This window comes from Tyto alba, unplaced genomic scaffold (genome assembly GCF_018691265.1).
Source record: "Tyto alba isolate M040663 unplaced genomic scaffold, T.alba_DEE_v4.0 Super-Scaffold_33, whole genome shotgun sequence".
NCBI lineage: Eukaryota > Metazoa > Chordata > Aves > Strigiformes > Tytonidae > Tyto > Tyto alba.
Window position 1 is genome coordinate 11,618,152 of NW_024881308.1, and position 16,398 is coordinate 11,634,549.

Sequence of the window (16,398 nt, forward strand, 5' to 3'; positions counted from 1 at the left end):
GCGGGCCGGGCGCTGCCCTACAAAGGCGGCGGCGGCGGCGGGCGGCCGCTACTCACCGGCACCGGCGGGAGGGCGCGGGGCCGCCCGCGCTCCCGGGACAAAGCGCGGCCATGAGCCGGCTGTAGGGCCGCCGCTCCGCTCCCTTCGGCCGCCGCGGGGGGCTCGGGGGGGACGGTGGGGGTGGTGAAGGGGAGGTGTTTCTTGTCGCCGGCGGCGCGGGGTGGATGCCGGCTGGGGCCGGCCGCGCCCGGCACCATGCACACCGTGCAGAAGGACACCACCTTCACCAAGATCTTCGTCGGGGGTCTGCCCTACCACACCACCGACTCCTCCCTCAGGAAGTACTTCGAGGTCTTCGGGGACATCGAGGAGGCGGTGGTGATCACCGACCGGCAGACCGGCAAATCCCGGGGATATGGCTTTGTAAGTGCCGCTCCGTGCGCCTGTGTCCCCCGCTGCGGGACGGGACGGGCGCCGCGGTGACGGGCGCCGGGGTTGCTCCCCCCCCCCCCCCCCCCCCCGCTATCGCCCCGGGGAAGGAGGGCTGCCCCCGGTGCGGGCGGGAGCAGGGTGGCCCGGCCAGGACAAAGGCTGTGCTGGGGGAGCCCCGGGAGGAAAGCCCCGGTCGGGCCGTTCGTTCCAACACCCCGGTCCCGCCGCCTCGTTCCTTCGCGGGCTGCGGCGGCGCGCGCCGTGCTGCCCACGGCCTCCGCGTCGCGCGTGTTCGGGGGCGCGGGTACGCGCCTGCCAGCACCCCCCCCCCCAACCGCCTCAGCCCCGGCCAGGTCGGGGGGGGCTGGCTCCGCCGACTTCTTAAAAAAGCACGGGGGAGGAGGTGGAAAGGCACGGGAAGAACAACCGGCGAAAGCCCAACTTTGGAGTGACTCGGCGAGGGGGGAGCCCGGGAGCCCCTCGCATCTTGCCGTGCGGGACCGCGTGAACCGGCGTTTAGCTCCTGGTTCAAAATAGACCAATAAATAAACTCCGCTTAGTGCCTGTTGCCGGAGAGTTTACAAAGCGCTGTTGCTACAAACAAGGCTGTGCTTAATTGCAGGTGACCATGGCAGACAGAGCTGCAGCTGAAAGAGCATGCAAAGACCCGAACCCCATCATTGATGGCAGGAAAGCAAATGTGAACCTGGCATATTTGGGAGCAAAACCAAGGAGTATTCAAACTGGTGAGGCATCCAGGAGATCCCGTCTCTCTCTATTAGAATAACTTGTAAGACGAGGAAACTAGTTCCTCAGGCTGGATTCATCTGATGATGTGTGCTTACCCCTCATAGTTCTGATTGTTGACTGAGGACGCTGTGTAGTCCAGTTACCTCTCTTCCATCTCTTCTTACTCGTTCCTGTTACAGTAGTGTTGTGCACTTAAGTTCATATAACTGAGTTAAAGCAGTTTTTTTCCATGGCTAATCTATTTTCCTGTTATCCTCGTTGTTACGTTGGTATTAGCAGTAAGATCTGTTTCATCATTCTGCCTTTTGGTTTAATGACCACAGTACCCAGTGTGTAAAATAAGGCGTTACACCCCATTGTCTGTTCAATAACAGCACTTTCACACTGTTCTTTAATGTGAATTCCCATCTGGCCCTCGTGTATATCACATACGCATATTAAAATTAACTTGCTTCTAAACGGGACTCTGAATTTGCTCACATGCATAGCAGATAAAATGCACATAGTACTTGTGGTCTGAGGTGTAATTATGGATGTATATTACAAGTTCAGTGGTACAATGGATGCCATTCATTAATATTTGGTTTTTTTCCTGAACTTTTTTTTTAGGTTTTACCATAGGTGTGCAGCAGCTACATCCAGCCTTCATTCAGAGGCCCTTTGGGTAAGTGGAAATGTTTCTTAACAGTCTGAAATCAAATTCATGAATCAACTTCCTCATTATTTAAGATGCGTGAAAATAGCCTTAGCCATCAGGAGCGGACAGTCTCAACAGCTGTTGTTAATGTTTGGAGTACTTTATTTCTGGTGAAGATTTCAGAAGTTTTGTGCATTTGTCAGCTTTAATGTAATTCCCAAAGATCCTCCTTTATCCTCAGTAAATCTTAGTCATAATAAACCCAATGCATTGCTTGCCGCTTTGCCAACTTCAAGAATTCACAAGAATTCAAATAAATGGAAAATAGTTTCTCTATTATAGTACTTAAGGTGTCAAAACAATTAAGCAAATTCTGTTCTCATGTTTCTCAAATAAGATCTTCTGCTTCCTCTGTGCCGTTTCCCACGTAATAATGCTCAGGATACAGTTTTATTCTAGAAAACAAATTGCATTGGAAACAAAGTCTGTTACTTAATGAAAGTAACATTAGGTCAAAAATTGATTTTGGACAGATGTTATACAAGGCTTGAATAGTCTGCAAAAGTGGGCTTTTGTCTGCTGTTTTCAATAGCTTATACCATCCCTACTCGGCTAGAAAAGTCCTCTTTTTATACATCTAATAGGATCTGGCAGCTGCTCGGCAAAAGACAAGTGTGCTTCATGAGAACAATAGTGACTGTCATACTGCCTTCATTTAACTGTTTAATGATTGATGCAGTTCTTTTTTTACACCATTTCAGAAAGTGAATATTGATAGGGGTTTTTTATTATTGTTTTCTAAGAGCATTAGAAAGTAGGTGCATTTTTTAAAGCTTTTGAGCACTGCTCTGTTGTGGTTTTTGTGTGACTCTAATATAAATAGATGGGATTTTGGCCTTTGTCAACAGAAATACTTTATCCCTTTCCTGCTCTCTGCTTGTGTTTTCTTGGGGTGTGTTGTATTTTTTTTTGGTGTGTTTTCTTTTTTTTTGGTAAAGAAAAAAATCTGCTAACAACAAAACAGAAACTTTCACTCCTCTGCCCTTATGGCTGCAGTTGCCAACCGCCTGGGTAATCTCATTCCAATGAGTTTATGGATGTAAGAGACTGTGTTGCCACAATAGTGCACACCCAGTGTACGTGTGCTGTGTACGGTTCAAACATGCCAGTGTTCATAAGTGGTTATGGATCTGTTGGAAAGACTCAAAGAACATCTGTCATGAAATGAAGAGTCTTTATTTTTTTGGTACAAGAGTCACAGTAGTCTACACAGCCAAGATGCTGCTTTTTAATAGCTCTCCGTGCATGGGAGCCACAACAGCTTTTGTACCCCCCAAAGCAGGCAGCAGCAGTACCTTCAAGATGTGAACCTCAGAGGCTTTCCAAATTGCACAAGCATGCACAAGAGAAGTTGATGATAAAACCAGCCTGTTGTGAGTTTTTCCACGCATGCTAACAGAAAAGAGCAAAATGGTGAACCGCGTTAAACTCCTCATATTGGCAGGAGTGCTGGCGCACGCCTGTTCCTCTTGCAGATAATCTGCTGTTCCTGTGGGTGCCGTTTCTACCCAGCAGCCAGCCACAGCCCTGCAGCTCTAGAAAACACAGCTTTTTGTTCTGAACACTTTGCTTTTAGTTTCACGTACAGAGGAGTGTGGGATCAACTGTCTGTGTGTTCCTTGTGATCTAGACAGTTACTGTTCCAGTTCTTAGGCATTGGTTTCATCATTAAACCAGCAGAGCTGCAGTTAGCACATACAGCAGAGAGCACTATAAATTATTTATCAGTTGCCAAGAGACAGGAACCAGGAGACTGGAGGGTTGGAGAAAGGGGATTATATATCATTATTTGCAAACATCAGTAAACAAGAATTTTGTTGTGTTCAGGCATTGCTGGAGCAGAATCACTGAAAATGTGGGTTTGGCAAAATGTGGAGCCCTTTACCTGAGCACCACGACTGGGGCTGCTCTGTAGTTTCTGAGCAAAGCATCAGGTGCTCAGTCAAGCAACAGAGCTTGGCTGTCGGTTCCCTGTCTCATCAGTAGACCAACAAAATTAGGAGCCTTCCAGGCTCAACTCCTGCATTCTTTTGAACCTACAATTTCCTTGGCCCTCTGTGGGATTTGAGGATGGATGAATTTATCAGGATCTGTCTGTCTTTGGAGGCTTCATTGAATTGCTGTTGTCCATTTGCTCTGCATGGTGGAGTGGATCCTGACCTTCCCCAAATGAAGCTCAGTGGCTTGTCTGCTTTGCCCATGGTGTAAGACGTTGCCTGGTTCTCCCCCCTGCAGCTCCAGTCTCTGCAGTGTGTTTCTGCCCAGGGGCTGGCATGTGATTTCCAAAAGACAGTTCTTGTGGGACACGGTACTAGGTGTGCAAGCTGGACTTGGTGAGGAAGGAATGAACAACCCATTAACAGCTAAGCAGTTAAATAAAGAGAAAGCCAGCCAGTTGTGTTCCAGCTATCGAGCCACAAAATGCAGGTTTTGGTGAAACCTGAAATGAATGGAAACTATGAAAATTACCCAAACATCAGTGAGGATTATTTATAAACTGAAGGCTTCCCCACCCCACCCCCCCAGCCTCAGGCACCCAGACGCAGCTGTAAATATTGCCTGGGGTATGCGGAACAGAAAGAGAAACCATGAAGAGTCTCTCCCCTTCCTCCTGCTGTCCTGGCAGGGGAGGCACTCGCACAGCAGACAACACGGAGTCGGTAGTAAATCCTGTTCTGAAAAGTCGTCTCTAGATTGTCATAACTGGAGATCTTAACAGTAACACATGGCAAAGGATGTGTCCGTGTCAGGGTAACTCGGAGATCTGGCTTCTGAGTTTAGGGAAGGAGCACTAGGCCTGGGGGCTTAGCCTGGAGCTTAGACTGAGCTTTGCTGGGAGCAGCCGGCAATGCCCCAGCGTGTCCCTGCAGCTGCCGGCCAGCACAGAGCTGCGCTTATGCCATCAGAGAAGGGAGAGACCCGCTCCCTCCAAATGGAGCTGTCTCTTTCTGCAGCAGTGTCCCTTTTAAGAAATTTTGAGAAATACGTGAAACTTCTTGGAAGCTGCGTGGAGCAACCGTGTAGACTGTTTGACCAGGAGTAGTACGTGGTGACGTGGCAGAGCTGCTTGGTGCCTGTCTCTTGGTCCTCTCCTCTGTGACTCCCAGTGCTTGGGACAGGCTTAAGCCTGTGTGGGGAACGGGGATTCCCTGGTTCTCGTCTTTGCAGCCGTGCTTGCTGCTGTGGATGCAAACAGCGTATGGCGGATGCATTCCTGCGGCTGTGCCTCAGCGGAGGAGCTATCTGTGTGGGAGATCTACCAGTGACTGAGTAAGTGACTGAGCTCTTGGAAACATATAGCTGTCTGTTGTAGCAGGATCTAGCTCTTGCCATATGTGCACACTGGATGTCATTGCTCCAGAGGCAGCCCTGCCCATCCCTGTGCAGTTTCTTATTTTGGTGGCCCTCTGACTCTGGCCCACATTTGGTCTCAGGCAGCATCAGAAAGAGTTAAATATCTTTGAAATTTTGTGCAGTGATGCTGCTGCAGTTAGGAAGTGAAGAAAGTCCCTCTTTGTGTCAGCCCACCCTCCCTTGCAGCTGTTTATCCTTAAAACTTCTCTATTGGGTTAAAAATAAAAAGGAAACAAACTTTCATCTTTTCTGTGGTTACGCTTATAAAACAGCACACGCTGGCCTTGCTCTGCTCAGCCTCTGTCAGCTGGCATCCCCCCGGCTTCGACTTCCTATCACACCACTAACCAAAAAGCTGGCCGGCTGCGGGACCCTGGCCCGCTCTGCCGGTCACAAGAGCTCCCGTGGGATGGCACACCCGGCACCTGTTGTTAATCATGTGCCAAAACCATGAAAGCTTTGAGGGGGGGGATTTCCTAAAAAACATTCAAATCCATTTTCCAAATGGCTTCAGCTGCTAGTTCTTGGGCATGGTTACTGCTATTCAGACAAAATGCTTGCCAGTCAAAGAGCTCTTTTTATTTATTTATTTTTTTTATTTTGAGTAAATATGTATTTATAAGCAGATCAGATGGCTTTGTGAATTTTCTTGAACATCCGCTTCAAGGTGGCAAACTCTGGTTTCAGACCCAAGGGCTTGGTATAGAATTCATTTTGGTTTTGGGCACAATTTGCTCATTCCCTGCATCTAGTATAGGCCCATAGAACAATACAAAAAGAGAGCCTGGTCTGATATACTGACCTTACACGTGGCTACATAAATGGTGTGCCAGACTCAAGGCAGTAGTGGACCTTTTGGAGGGGACAGGCTCGGGGTGGAGGGAGCTGTGCGCCATCCCAGTGCAGTCCAGGCGCAGGCCTGTGTGTGATGGAGAGCCGGGCTGAGCTGGCCCTAGCTTTGGCTTTACAGCGTATGACTTGAGTTGTGCCGTCTTCTCTGCGTGCGTCCGTTGCCTTTGGTGGATTTGCTCTTTATCCTCATGAGCATGAGAGCAGCCACCTTAGCAACAGAGCCCTAAGTCCTTTCCCCATGTTGTAAGAGCCTGGGGAGTGGCAGACGCAAAATTCTCCAATTCTGATCTGGCTGGTGCCGCCTAGTCCCAATGTGGCAGATTCATGCACGTGTCTGAATTTTCAGAGCAGTCCAGCTTGTACTTGATCTCATCTTTCCCTTGCACAGCTGTTGGCACACTGGTCCCTAACTGTAGTATTAAACACATGCCCAGTAATCCAAATGATAAATGCAGCTCTGGCTGTCCTGCCTCTGAGCTGAGGATACCAGCGGGGGAACGAGACAGTTGTTGTGCTGATAATTTGGTAGCAAGGACACCGGGTCACTTCTAAATATGACTTATATGAAGAACTTGTTCCGCGCAGATGGGAGCAAGCTACATACCAGAGCTAAATATACTCTATGATCACAAAAGATGAAAAGTTGTGGACCTCAGAGTTAAAACTGACTCTCCTATTTATTGGTCTCCGAATCCTGTAAACAGGATCGTGTTGTCCCCTGCAATTTCCCTGTCGCCAGCTTTGAGTGTTTCAGCTCTCGTGTGTCCCAGCTGAGGTGCTGCTGGCTCTGCTCGGGCCAAAGCAGAGGGGGGAAGCCATGCTGGGGGCAGGCTCGCAGCCTCCCCCCGTGATTCCAGCTTGCAGGAAGGTGTGGAGAGAGATACCTCAGAACAACAAAGGCACCACTGGCAGAAGAGATCACAGAAACTCTTAAAATGGAGTTTCTTTCTTGCCTGAGAAATTACTTGTTTTATCAGTGTAGGCTTTCTTTTATGAAAAATAGATATTTCATTGCTTCTTCCAAAGCTAAAGCATTCTACTTCAAAATACTTAATCTATCCAAGAAAGTTTTTGATAAATCAAATATGTGGATGGTTTTAATTAAAAGTCAGTGGAAGGGATCATGTGTAAAGAAAGTAAGTCTGTCAAAAAATGGAACAAGCTGAAAATAGTCAGTTTAATATATATTGTGCCAAAACCTGTCAGGTACTTGAGAAGACTTTAGGAATGTTTCTGCAGCCTTTGGTTTTCTCCAGATTGCAAAAGAAAATTGGAAAGTTTAGTTAAAGGCAGAATTCCCGGGACTTCCTGGGTTAATCTGTCAGAGCCTCTGGTTTTCCTCCTCTGTGGATGGGATGACTAGCATCCTCCTGGGTTTCTCACATCGATGCTGAAGTACTTGGGCCCCTGTAGTGCACTGGTTTGAAGCATTTTCTGTTTCTTCTGTTAGTTCATTTCTGGTTTGGCTGTGCTGATAACTTGAAAGGGGAGGGGTTTTTCCTTCTCTGGATAGCTGACTAGTTGCGGATAAACTTCCATGTGGCTTTTTCCTTGGTGCCAGATGGCTCTTGTTTCAGGCAGATGTTATCTTCTGCTACCTGAGTGTTTTTCAGTCTGCTTCTCCAAAACTATTTTTGGTCTGGCCTAACATGCCTTTGTTTGGGATTATTTTTTTTTTTTTTCCTTTTTCCTTTGGGTGTGGGGGAAGCAAGATGCAGAGGATAAAGCTGTAAATTGTTGATCCTGGCTAACTCTTGCTGGAGCTCAGCATGTTGGTCTCGGGCTGTTGGTTAAGCTGAGAAAAAGGATTAGATCTTTATGAGAAGATGTACTCTCATCTGTGGTCTGAAACCCCCCTTTTTTTTTCCTTTTTTATTTCTTCTGTTTTTTTCCTTACACCTCTGCACCAGCCATGGGGGGAAGGTGTAGATAGCATTTCTTTTTACTTGTTTTTGTGTAATCCACCACCTTCTGCTGCGGGCCATTGGTTTGTTGCATCGTGAAGTCAAGATGTGCTTACACTCTAAAATGAGGACATTGCTGGGCTATGATAGGTTCTCAGCTACTGCAGTGCCTCCTGCTCCTTAAGCTTTCCCTCTCCTACCAAATTTAAAATAAATTGAAATCATAAATTGCTCTTGTACCCTTAAGTTGACATTTGTATTTCTCGAGCAATGGTTTTGGTAGGCTCAGCAACCAGCAGAGTTTATCACTGAATCCTGCAATATACTCACTTTTTTCTCTTGTACTGATTCCAGCGTGGGACAGTCTGTTGTGGCAGGTTGTTCTGTGGTGATGTATGGTCCTGACAGGGAAGCAGGAAACCCAGTTGTGTACCACAGGCTGCTGTGTAAATCTCACAGGGCCAGAGGAGGATGAGTAGAAGACAGACTGGCCAATTAGTTACAAGATGAGCAGAAATTGTGTTGGTTGGTTTGCTATTTTGTGTTTGTGTCATACTGTGGTAGGTGAGGATAAATACTGTAGCATGGAGCTGCAGAGTTCATCCTTGTCTTGCTTTGAGCTGGCTCATGAGGCAGAAGCTATTGACATTTCAATGCATGTTTAAATTTGCTTTAGTTAGGGACATTTCAGGATTCGGAGGTTTGTCACGTCAGTGGTTGAAGTGCCCATGCCAGTGACTGGTGATGGATGGTGGAGTGGTCAGGGCATGGTGAATGTTCTGATCTGCGCCAGGGTGTTGGTGGATAAACTCTTCTGCAACCTCCTCCCGGAGCAAGGGTCCTTGTTGGCAGGCAGGGACTGCCCTGGCCATGCTCCAGCCTGTAGCCCCTCCTCATCATGTCTGGATTTGCAAACAGGTCCTGAGTTTGTCATGTCTCTACTGCCTGTCAGTGTGGCTGGGGCCCATATGGTAGGTATTGCCAAGCCTGCCACCACTCCACACAGGTTTACTTAAAGTGGCTCCGCGAGGTGGGTGCTTGCTTTCTTGGGAGTGTCCTTCAGGAGTGATGTTCTTGGGGCACGACTGACATCAGGATGTGTCTGTGCATCACCGACTCCGAGGTGGTGTTGCGGCACTGCTAGTGCCAGTGCAGAGCTCCTGGACTGCTGCGGCACTCCGCTGTGCTGCTGGGGTGTGCTTCCCAGGGCAGCTTCCATCTGCTGCTCTTAAGCTCATAAACCCACTTCAAAATACAGCTTCAGATCTGTCATCCAGGCTGCGGTTGGAGGTGTTACTTCACCAGAGGTAGCTTTCACGTTGCTGTCGTGGACAGCTGTGGCTGTGCTCAGCTTGTTCTGCAGTACCACCTACCAACTGAAGCTCGGCACCGCCTGCCATCACGTGTCGTGGTAGTGTGGGTGTCCCTGTAGCATCTAATGGGTCAACTCTAGTGGAAATGGAGGCCAAATTCCTGGGGTCAAATGCCAGAATTTGTGCCTTCACTGCCAGACACAAAGGGCTCTGTTTCTTTTATTCTTCAAGGAATAAAAGGCTGGTCGTGATGGTGGCATTTGTGTGCTGATCTCTATGAGGCTGCCAAGAGCCCTGTGCCCCTCCTTGTTGCCCAAGTGGTTGTGTGATGCTGTGTCCCTCCTGACAGAGGGTTGCAGTTGTCTCCCACCTCTCCAGAGACAGCAAAACCAACTCCCAGCGTGGCTGGCAGAGATCAGGAGGGTCAGGGACTGCTCACTGCTCTCCCAGACCTGTGCAGTTTGCAGGAGCTGCTCATGGCTCGTGTAGGAAGTCCTGCAGGATGGGAGAGAGCTGAGAAGGTGCAGCTAAAACACATTTTAGGTGTAAATCTGATGTAAAATAATCAAATATATAAAGTGCCTCCCAGATGAGCTGCCAGATAGGGCTGCTGACAAGGGAGAGGGCTTCATTAGCTCATTCCTCTTCTTCCCTGTTTGGGAAGAGGTGTGGGACTCATGGCCATCTGACTTGTCCCTTCTTCCTGGCTGCCCTTGCGCTGCAGCTGCCCGCCAGCCACCCCTGCCCTGCAGCTCGCCCCCGGCAGCCCTGCGGTTGCGGTGGAGGGAACGAGGTGATGGCAGGTTTTAAAAAGTCCGTTCTTTCAGCAGGCAGCACCTCCTGGGAGCCAAGGGCGCTGGCAGCCACAAGCTTCACCTGATGCATTTGAACATCTCCACCCAGGACTGCACCAAAACCAGGCTGCTTTTGGTCTGTCCTTCGCATTTTGCACAGCAAAAGCAGAAGCCGAGCCCGCGTCTCCTCTGCCAATGGCTCTGTAACCACGTCTTTTGTTCTGTGTCTTTCCATTTTGGCTGCCGGGGCAGCGTGGCGTCGTGCCACGTAGTTAGGAACGTGGGCTAGCGTGGTGGCCCCGACGGCCTCCCGAGTCCCTCCTGCGGCCACTGCTGGCTCTAGACTTGGATTTGACTGTGCTCGTTGCGTTTTGTGGCCTTTGCCGGCAATTAACTGTAACACCACAAGCATCTCGTGCATCTGCTGTTCACGGGATGACTCTGATGTGTGGTGGCAATGGCTGATCACTTGGTTGATGTTTTATAATCACATTGAGTGTATTCTAGATGAAGTTCTCTTTTGGCTGGCAGGGCCTATCGTGGGGGATGGAGGAAAACTGCAGGGAGGGAGGAAGGGAAAGGAATCTTAAAACACAGATGTGACTCATTCTGTAGATACTCAGATTAGAGTTTGCTGATTTCTAGAAAAAGAACTCCAAAAGAGCTTCTTTTTTTTTTCCTTGAAAGATCTTCTTCAGAAATAATGGAAGGGGGAAAATATTTTAAGACTTTCTGTGGATGCTAAATGTAGCCAGCAGAGAACTTCATTGTACTGCACTGTTCTGTTTTGTTTGTAGCTGCAAGTTATCAAAGTGACCTTACCTTTGGTTGTGTGTTTTGTTTTGATCGATGAGTTGCCATCTGTCCACCTAATTCAGAAGTCCAAACTGCATAATATCTTGATTGAAAATTCTAGCTAAATTATTAAAACCCCACAGACCAAAAGAACCTTCCCTTTTACATAGAAGCAGATTCTGGAGTTGCTGAGTGTGATTTTTCTAGTGCAGTAAGCTATGGTGTGTGATGTGTGCTTGTGTATGCATTGGGCTGGGATGTATTTCTGGAAACAGAGTTACAGGAGTACTTATTGTCTTCCTAGCTAATGGTGCTTTTTATTCAAAGTAGCATTGAAGAGCTGGAATTTTTCCTTGCTGAGGAAAAAAAAAAAAGTAATGCAGGATGTTGTGGATTTGCTGTCTCTCTGGAGCACACCATGGGAGCTGCGATGGAGAAGTACATGAAAGCAAAACCAACATGCGGAGTTTCCCAGGAACGAGTTGGGAGTGTGTGCTCGCCTCGACGGCCCCGCACGTGGCCGTGTCCTCGTCCTTTGTGTGGGGTGTGCCAGCTCCAAAGAGCAGTTGGGTGGCAGTGAGGGACGTGGGGGGGGGTGACCTGCAGAGCTGCTTAAACAGGCTGATGCTCAGAGTGGATTGCTGGGAGGCGCTTGGATCATCCTCCTGGTCATTTTGCAGGTGCAGGCTGAGTGCCTGTGAGCAGGAAAAGTGCAGGCCCCTCCTCTGTTCCTTCTGGTGGGTGTTTTTTAGTGAATCCTGGGTGTGAGGGTTGTGCATTTGCTTTTTGTTGCATTTGTGGAGTGGTTTTAACATCAAGACCTGGAGCAGCAGGAAGCCAGGTAGTGGGACACCACATGTAGGGAGAAGTGACAGGCAGCCCAAGTATCCATCACCAATCTGGGATGCAGGCTGTTGTCTGAGCTGCTGATTTACGGGGGCGTAGAGCAGGAGGCGTGTGGGGGGGCCTGCTTGTCTCGCTCCCAATGGTTGCATGGGCCAGTGCCATGGGGTCCCTCTGGGGAGCCTTTCCCCAGACCCTGGCAGGAAGAGATTGCAGTGTTGCACCTCTGCATTATTTAAAACAAAACGAAACAAACCCCCAGTGACCAAGCACGAGGAACCCCTGGGCTGGGACTAGACCCATCTCCTTGGAAGAGGCGGCTGCTGCCTGATGCGAGTGTGTGACATTAAGTGCCCTTGGTCTGAAATGGTGCATAAGCTCTAGCTCCGATTCAGCTGTGCTGGCCTCAGTTTAGGTGAAAGCTAAACCAAAAGTGATTCAGTGAATTTCTGCTGCCTCATCTCATTCTTGTTTGTCCCAGGGTGATATTGGGTATGGTGCATTCATTTATGGACTGGAGGGCTGTGCGGTCCCTCTCTGCTCTACACCGGGGATGGCTCTGGCCTGGGGAGACAGGCTTGCACTTAATCAGCCACAGGTTGAGGTGCTGCTCTCCACCATCCATCCTCCCTGGTGCTGCTCCTCTGGGGGTGGCCTCATTATATCTAAGGACCCTGATTTTGGAGGCAGTGTTGCTGTGTGGGGGGAGCAGAACAATCATTCTCACATCATGCAGATTGCCTCAAGAAAAAACAAAGTGCGTATTTGAGTGGGAAAATGAGAGAAAACTCGGTTCAGATGGGCACTTGTTTGTGAGAAAGCTTTCTCCTGCCTGAAGAGCAGGTTAAACCATCCAGTGCTGATTGTAAAGCAAATGGAAACAGCCCCATAACTGCTGGATGGGAGGGACCAGCCCCAGGTGAACCCCAGTACATTGTAGGTGGGGGCAGAGACCTAGGATGGACACCTGGGTGGAATGAGGGTGGTCAGTGACCCATCCATCAGAAATGTCCAGTCCCTGACTGCGCATCCCTGTGAAGCACCAGAGCACCAGGTCCCGCTGCTGGGCAGCATGGTGAATCTGCTGGAGCCAACCCGAGATCAAGTGGACGAGTGGGCAAGATATCCTCTCCCTGAGCAGCTGAGCTCAACTTTGAAGAGCAGTTTAGGCACGTACAGGCCTGTGTCTTGTGAAAAGCCTGTGGGAGGCTTTTAAAAGTGGTCCTGTTTGAAAATGTGCTGTCACACACATCCACACAAAAATCCTCAAAATATTTGAATCTGCATAAGCTCTCTTCAGAGTTTTACCTTGTTTTTTTTTTTTTTTTTTTTTTTTTGTTTGCCAAAACGAGTTGGGTTTGGGGGCAGGGTGGAATGAGCTCTGCAGAGGATGGCTTTTGGTTCATGCTGTTGCCTTATGTGATTCATCAAGCAGCCGGCCAGAGGAACCTTTGCCACCACATGCAATTTTTGGTGCATGTGGCTTTGATCTTTCAGTGGTCACATGCTGTTTGTTGGTGACAGTCTGCACCCCCCTATTTCTTAAACAAGCCCCAAACCTGTCAAGACAGTGCACAGTGGAGTGCTCTGCTGCTGGGGGCTGTGCAGGCAGATACTGTTTGCACTCTGCAGTTGATGTGCAATTGCCCATTTTTGTTTGGCCAATGGCAGTTTGTGTGGATGGACCTAAACCTTCAGGTTTGCACAGTTTTTGCTCATCTGAGTCCTGACTTCTTGTAGGTCCTTTGGAAAATATAACCCTTTCATTTTGCTGTTTTTTTTTGTTGGGTTTTTTTTTTTTTTCATTCCACCTGATTAGAAGTTTCTAGCAAATTGGTGGGCAATCCTGCATTAATCATCTCTAGGATCTTTCAGTCTATGGACTTTAATTGACTGTGGCGTTGTTAAATTCCTCTCAGCAGCACGGCTACCGCAGGGCAGGGACAAACCAGCTGGTGAAAAGCAACGCTTTAGGACCTGTATAGAAAGGGCAGAGGAAATGCCGGGGGTTGGCTGGCCACAGAGACTGGATGTAAAAGCTCACGGGCACACAGATATCACTGCCAGGCCGGGGGCTGCTGGCACGGTCACTACTGAGGAGTGTTACTGAAAAAAAAAAAAAAAAAAAAAATAGCAAAGCAACAGAATTAATATCTTGAGTTTTGCAACAAACACCCTGTAGCATTGCCCTAAACATCCAGTGTTATGGAAACATAGGCTTAAATGTGTAGTGACTGATAACAGCTGGCAAGCTGGGAGGCCCGCGGCCGTGCGTGGGTACAGTGGTCATCCCTGGTGGGACAAGCAGAGGAGTGACCTGGTGTCCCCGGTGCTGTGGGTCCTCAGGAGCCTTCACCAGGGTTTGGGTGGTGGGGTGGAGCATGGACCTGGAGGATACTGGAGGCGACAAGGCTGGCAGGGACAGGCAGGGCATGTTGTGGCCAGGGAGATGGGGCGAGCCAGTCAGGCAGGGGCTGTGTCGTGGCCATGCAAGGAGGTTATTTTGGGGACCAGCAGCCTGGATAGTGGGAGATTGAAGACATGGAGACCAGGGTGTGTGCCCGTTCTTGCAGTCCATGCTTCATTTTGCACTACTTCCACCCTTGGGGTCTAGGAGTGGCTTGCTTTTCATTCCCTCCACCCCGAGCAGCACCCCTCACCCGAGGGCAGCACCGCTGGGCAGCACCATTTCTGGGGCTGATGCAGATGGATTTGGGGGGGACGTGCAGGCTGGAGGGAGCCCAGCCCCTCGCTCACTCTCTCCCTTTGCCTCCACAGACTCACGCCTCACTATGTTTACCCCCAAGCTATCATCCAGCCCAGCGTGGTGATCCCTACCCCTGTGCAGTCCATCACGTCTCCCTACATTGACTACACCGCCGCCAGCCAAGCCTATTCCCAGTACACCACAGCTGCCTATGACCAGTACCCCTACGCTGCCTCCCCCGCTGCCGGGTTCGTGGGATATGGCTACACGGGCGCCGTCCAGCCTCCCATCACCGCCAGCAACCCCGCGGCGCCCGCCACCGCCTTCGTGCAGTACCAGCCCCAGCAGCTGCAGCCCGACCGCATGCAGTAACGGCCCTGCCACCCGGGACAGTCTTTTAATACGGAAGGAGATGGCTGGGACAACAAAAGCAACAACAACAACAAAAAAAAAAACAATAACACAAAACAAAAAAAATCACCCTGCCCCTTTAACCCCTTTACGTAGGTGCATATCAATACCTAAGCTATTTATAGTGTTAAGGGCGAACCCAAACCCTGGCAGTCTGACTGTGCTTATGAAAATGGACTTCTGGTAAGTTTTTTGTTGGTTTTTTTTTTTGTTTTTTTTTTTTTTCTCCAATCTGGACAGTTACTGTCTTGAAGATGTTCTAAAAGTGACTGAAATGTTTCACAGGAAAACTACAGATTCCTGCACACATCGCGGTCTGCTTCCATCACCCGTGGTCTTCTTTCCACCCCTGCCCCGTCAGCCCTTCCTTCCTCATCAAACCTGCAGTCCTTTTATTTACTGTTGAGGTACAGAGGTACTTGGAGAACATGGAAAAAAGCAATCTTATTTTTTGGTTGTACAAAAACTTTGTAATACTCAGAGATGCCTTACAGAAAAAAGAAAAAAACAAAAGAAAAAGAAAAACTATTTTTTAATATTTATTGCGATTTTATTCGCATGAGCTGTGAATTGCAGACAGAAGAATAGTAGTAAGTATCTGCCTTGTTTAATTCTCATTTTACTAAATTATTGTATGTAGGTAAAAGTTCTTAAGTAATTGCTGAATCACTTCAACATGCAAAAGGGAATATTGGCTTGAAGGAGAGCAGAATATTCCTTTAGTCAACGCACTGTACTATTTTCTTATTGTAATTGTTACTCTGTTAAGATTATCTCAAATTTAGGTATATTTTTAAATGCAAAAAAAACAACCAAGAATACCGAACATTTTGTCTACTTTGGTAGATCTTTTGTTACAATGCTGCAACCTATGGAGACATTTACAGTATTTATGTAAAAGAGATCTGGGGCTGTTGGCCAACAAATCTTAGGAGACTATCATGAGTGGAGCAAAAGAAAAAAAAGGTGTTAAGTCATTGAACAAATGGATAAACGTAACTTTTTTATGCCTATAATCCAACAGCCAGATAAAGGAAGAGAACAGACAATGTAAGTTAAGTGCATTTCTACAAAGAACAGCAATAAACTATTTTAACTTTTAAAATTATTCGATACTGTATGGTGCCACGTTTGCTTGGCTGAAGTCCACGAGGGAGTATTTTCAAGTTGCCCCGATCTGTCCTTCGCCCGTGAGCGTGGGGGGTGCGCTGGGAGCAAGTGTCCTGCGGGGCCCGGCCCCCCCTTGCAGGGGTGCCGCTGTCACTCACAGTGTGTCCCACACACCGCTACCCGCTCCGTGTGTCCCGGGTCACCTCGGGGCTTCGGAGCTCCCCGAGCATCGTGCTGGAGCCACTCGTGCCCGGCACCGGGCGCTTGCTCACGCTCGGCCTCTGCGGAGCAGGGGATGTGAGGTCCTGCTGTCCTGGTGCAGCTCTGGGGGAAACCGGGACAGCTGAGATCAGATCTCATCCCAGAATCCTCAGGATATCTCTTTCCTTCTGTTATTTGCTTAGAATAAGGTTTTTTTCCAAAATGGATTCCGCAG

At 48.8% G+C, this 16,398-nt stretch overlaps 1 protein-coding gene across 2 annotated transcripts; it reads left to right on the plus strand.

Annotated features, from left to right (window-relative positions):
• Positions 1 to 71: 71 nt before the first annotated feature.
• On the plus strand, positions 72 to 15,960 carry RBM38 (RNA binding motif protein 38). Of its 2 annotated transcripts, XR_006166098.1 has the most exons (5): positions 72 to 423; positions 1,055 to 1,178; positions 1,792 to 1,846; positions 14,513 to 15,035; positions 15,138 to 15,960. XR_006166098.1 is itself a non-coding variant. In XM_032982505.2 (4 exons), exons 1-4 carry the CDS (start codon positions 256 to 258, stop codon positions 14,811 to 14,813), a joined length of 648 nt encoding a protein of 215 aa, XP_032838396.2. In that variant the 5' UTR covers positions 72 to 255; the 3' UTR covers positions 14,814 to 15,960. The 2 variants fall into 2 exon arrangements, 1 of the variants encoding a protein (XP_032838396.2); XM_032982505.2 differs by having other exon boundaries at positions 14,513 to 15,960.
• Positions 15,961 to 16,398: the final 438 nt, after the last annotated feature.